Source organism: Pistacia vera, unplaced genomic scaffold (assembly GCF_008641045.1).
Source record: "Pistacia vera cultivar Batoury unplaced genomic scaffold, PisVer_v2 Contig1125, whole genome shotgun sequence".
NCBI lineage: Eukaryota > Viridiplantae > Streptophyta > Magnoliopsida > Sapindales > Anacardiaceae > Pistacia > Pistacia vera.
In genome coordinates, this window is record NW_022195166.1 from 1 (window position 1) to 4121 (window position 4121).

The window sequence follows — 4121 nt, forward strand, 5'->3', positions numbered from 1 at the left end:
TACAAGATGAAGCATTAAATATTGGATTCTCAATAAGTGCTCCAACGTTTGCGTAGCTTGAGGAGGATAAAAATTGGATCTTCTTTGCAGAAAATAAATATGGGAAAAGCCTCCTCATTAGGCAAAATATGAAATTAAAAGCTGGTTTGAGAGTGAGAATACTTGTATTGATTGAAATGAATCGGTAAAGCAAGTTTTAATGGCGCTGAAGGAGAGGAAGGAGAAGGGTTACTCACTTGAAGCGTGGCTGCCTGCTTTACGCTGAAGACGACACAGTGCGAAAAACTCTTTTGGGGGTAAATTGAAAAGATTTAAGACTTTAGTAAAATGGATAATCATATGAAGCCTCTTAAGTGATTCTACTAAAATATATCCCCATTGTTTGAAAAATTCCGAAAGAGTCCCCTATAATTATAAAGTAAATCATTAGTACAATAAAATCATGAACTCCTTAATTTAAATTGATTTGTTTATAGTATTTGAGTTATAGTTTCGATATATTAAATGTACTAATAAGGTTATATGTACAGTGAGTAGGGATGGGCAAAAAATTAGGGTAGAACCGAAACCAACGAGTACCTATGATTTCGGTTTTAATTCTAAAAAATCAAAACTAGTATTATGCAGTTCTGATTCTGATTTTATCACTGCAAAAACCAAAACTAATTCTGTTTGATTTCGATTCCGGTTCCTTCACTATGAGAACCAAAATCAGAACCGAAATTGAGACTAAACTAGAATTTTTATAAACTTTTGGGGGTGTACTGTAATTTTTTGGGCTTATATTTGTCATGTTTGTGGATAGTAGGGGGTAAAGAATTTTTACAAATACTTACCCCCAAACCCAAACCTTTGTTTCAAGTTCCAATTCCAACTTTTACGAATCGAAACCCGCTGGTTCCGATTCCAAATCCCAAAAACAAGCTAGTTCCGGTTCCATGGGATTTGGGTAATTACCCGAACCTGCCCACCTCTAAGTCAGTGTGTGACAATACTTTTGTATTTACATGTCATGCACCATCATTTTATCTGTATTTAATAAAAAATACAAAATTGTGTTTGTCATAACTTAATATTGTTTTGTAATTGCTCTTAAGTATGGAGAACAAAATACATGCATAAAACTTATTATACTTTTGATGCTTCCTATAAGAGATATATAGGAGCTAACCCTTCTCCAAATAGGCAAGCAAACAACCTTTAGTTACTTCAAAAGTGTGGCAGAAGCATCATAGAGTACAGTACAGACAATCACACAAGAAAATACAACCAGCAATTCGAAGGCCCCGTAAGGCAAGTTTTACAAGTTCAGCAAGCTCCAGTTCTTCTGCCATCCACAAACCTCTTCCATTGCCTGGTGACCTCCTCTAGAGTCTCTGTCTCACTCTTTTTTGGAAGCTTCCCATCTTGAGTTTCGTTGATCGTGGCAGTAACATGTGCAGCTTTGGTCGATAAGCGACTTGGGAGTGTGTCGATTTCCTTCAAGACTTGCTCAATGTTTGAGAGAAGTCTCTCGGCCAAGTTTCGGCTGAAATCCTCCCTTACCACCACTCGAAGAACCGCGATTTTCTCAGCATTAGGAGGCATTGTGTAGGCCGGAATTATCCATCCAAACCTTCTCAAGTTCTCGGATACCTCGAACACGGTGTGTTTACTGCTGTCCTTTAAAGAAAAGGCCACCAGAGGAACTCCAACATCCTTGGAGACAATATTAAACCGCCCCATTTTTTCAAGTCCTTCTCTCAGCACTCTTGTACTCTCCATGCAGTTTTCCATGATGTGCTTGTAGCCCTTGTTTAGGGAACATTTAAAAGAATGAGCTTAAGATTTTGGAAAAAAGAATAAGTAGTAAATTCTTTCTGGCGAAATGCTAAACTGTATATTACGTTAGAGAAATAGTTAATTGTCATAATAGAAATTTTTTATTCCCAATTAACAAATTGAAGTCACCACTTGATCCTAATGCAAATCATCTTACCGCTTGGTTACAACATCATCTAGACTTTAAATTTATCACTTTTAGGGAAATTAGGAAGACAATTGCATTTATGATGAATTAAACAAGAGAATTTGTTCCTTTTAAATAAGCATGAATTACCTCAAAGCCAAGCCGTATAAACTGGTAATATTGAGCAATTATTTGACTAGAGCCTGCCATATCGGAAAACATATTTGATGAGAGAAGTAAAAAATTGTTAACATTAAAAGAGATTAAACCTCAAAACTACAACTCATTTTGCTAGAGAAAGAATGATTAATTGGAAAAAGTGAATCCGAATTACCTTTGGAGAAGTTGAGGGTAAAAGTGGGTTGATCAGTTCCAAGATAGTTGATATGAAAGATGAGTTCTTCTGGTAGGTCATCTTTGGTCCTCCAGACAACCCAGCCAACGCCAGCATAGACAAGGCCATACTTGTGGCCGCTGACATTGATGCTCTTCACCAGGGGCAAACGGAAATCCCATTCAAGTTCTGGGTATAGGAAAGGAGCAATAAATCCTCCGCTGGCAGCATCAACATGAATTGGAGTCTCCCAGCCAGTCTCCTCATTCTTTTTCGTCAGAAGTTCATTAAGAAGCTTCACGTTCTCAAACTCCCCGGTCAGGGTTGATCCCAGAATGGCTGCAACACAAATGGTGTTCTCATCTACCAACTCAACAGCTTGCACTGGGTCCATGATATAGTATTCCTCTCTCAGCTTCACCTCCTTCAGTTCAACCTCAAAGTATCTTGCAAACTTCTCCCAGCAAACCTGAATAAATTTAGCCAGCAGCATTAAGCATCACATCACTAACAGACCTAAACCTGAGCTGATATCATTATAAATAAGCATTGCTACTATGGAAAACAGAACCTGCTGAAATAAATGGAGATGTAGTGTAGTTCCTTGGAATGGAGATGTCTTGGCCCTAGAGCAATGAGTATTAGAAACTAGAAAAACCTAATAAAAAAAATTTCAGCTCTCTTAAACTCTGGCGTTAAATTTCAACAAGTTAATAAAACCCTTCATATTAACCATCTTGGGAGCAAATTTTGGTTTGGGCAACTCCTCAAGCTAAAAATGCCACTCGCTATTGCGGCAGAACATCAACTCTGTTCATTCATGACACTATAACACCACAAAATGCAAAAAAATCTTTGGATAGATATCAGTAATATGACTTAAATGCCCACATGATAATTAGATGAAAATGGATACACTTGGAGATTGACAGCAAGAAGTATTATGTACAATCTGAAATTTACCTGCACATTAGCTCCAGTGACTATGTTGGGCTTATCATAAGGTTTTCCTTGTGCTTTTCTCCTCTGCTGCCACTTCCTTTTGAAAGCTAAACCAGCCAGCATTATTGCCTCAGATGAACCCACAGTCCCAACACCAATTGCAGTCTCATCATCTCCAACTGGAGCATTAAATAGGTGGGCGATCATATTCACACACCGATTCTGCAAATCAATAATTGATTACCAATTCTTCATAAGTCTAAAAAACTTCACAAGAGAAGATTCCATTAATACATTATGCAACCCTACCCTGTACAGACTGTTAAACGACTGAAGCTCCATATAGAAGTACAACAATCATATACACTCACAATTCTGCAAATAAATAATGGATACCTACACTTCATAGGTCCCAAAATCTTCACGACATAAAATACATTGACAAACTATGCAACACTAGTTCATACAGATTGTTAAACAATTAAAGCACAAAAACAGAAGTCCAAAAATCATGCAGCTAAAACAACTTCTTACAGGGTCTCAGATGACAATGAAAGAAAATTTGTCAATAAGGTCTTTACAGAGGTGTAATCCAAAGTCCAAACTAACTTGTTTCAGTTAGGCTTATGCAACATTGGATTCATGGTTGAATGCTGAAGACTGTAGTTGTTGAAATGCAACTATTAGTAAGAAAGTAAAACTTTCCTGTGACAGTTTCGTATTCAAGTCTCAAACACATTACTTGAATAACAGGAAACATTTTTCAAAATCAAACAATAAATATAAGAAAAAGAAAAGAAAGTATTCTGGTTTAGTTCATGGAATGGAAAATTTGCTGGTAACTTATGAAACTTTATTTAATTCTCAACAATACATACAACTCCTCCGTTGTCGTCC

The 4121-nt window shown here is 36.9% G+C and overlaps 1 protein-coding gene across 1 annotated transcript; it reads right to left on the reverse strand.

The window, feature by feature from the left end:
* Window positions 1-1058: 1058 nt before the first annotated feature.
* On the reverse strand, window positions 1059-3472 carry LOC116142191 (glutamate decarboxylase-like). The gene is made up of 4 exons (XM_031427642.1): window positions 3246-3472; window positions 2283-2751; window positions 2099-2151; window positions 1059-1791 (listed from the first exon to the last, which is right to left on the reverse strand). The coding sequence occupies exons 1-4, from the start codon at window positions 3429-3431 to the stop codon at window positions 1309-1311; spliced, it is 1191 nt and encodes a 396-aa protein (XP_031283502.1). The 5' UTR covers window positions 3432-3472; the 3' UTR covers window positions 1059-1308.
* Between the last annotated feature and the right edge of the window lie 649 nt (window positions 3473-4121).

What these genes read in the sequence shown, in the direction of transcription:
- LOC116142191 (XM_031427642.1), bottom strand. Translation starts at nt 3,431, where the DNA reads ATGATCGCCCACCTATTTAATGCTCCAGTTGGAGATGATGAGACTGCA. An exon ending in TACCCTCAACTTCTCCAAAG is followed by an intron (nt 2,152 to 2,282) that starts GTAATTCGGATT and finishes CCGATATGGCAG; the next exon opens with GCTCTAGTCAAATAATTGCT. An exon ending in TTATACGGCTTGGCTTTGAG is followed by an intron (nt 1,792 to 2,098) that starts GTAATTCATGCT and finishes TCCCTAAACAAG; the next exon opens with GGCTACAAGCACATCATGGA.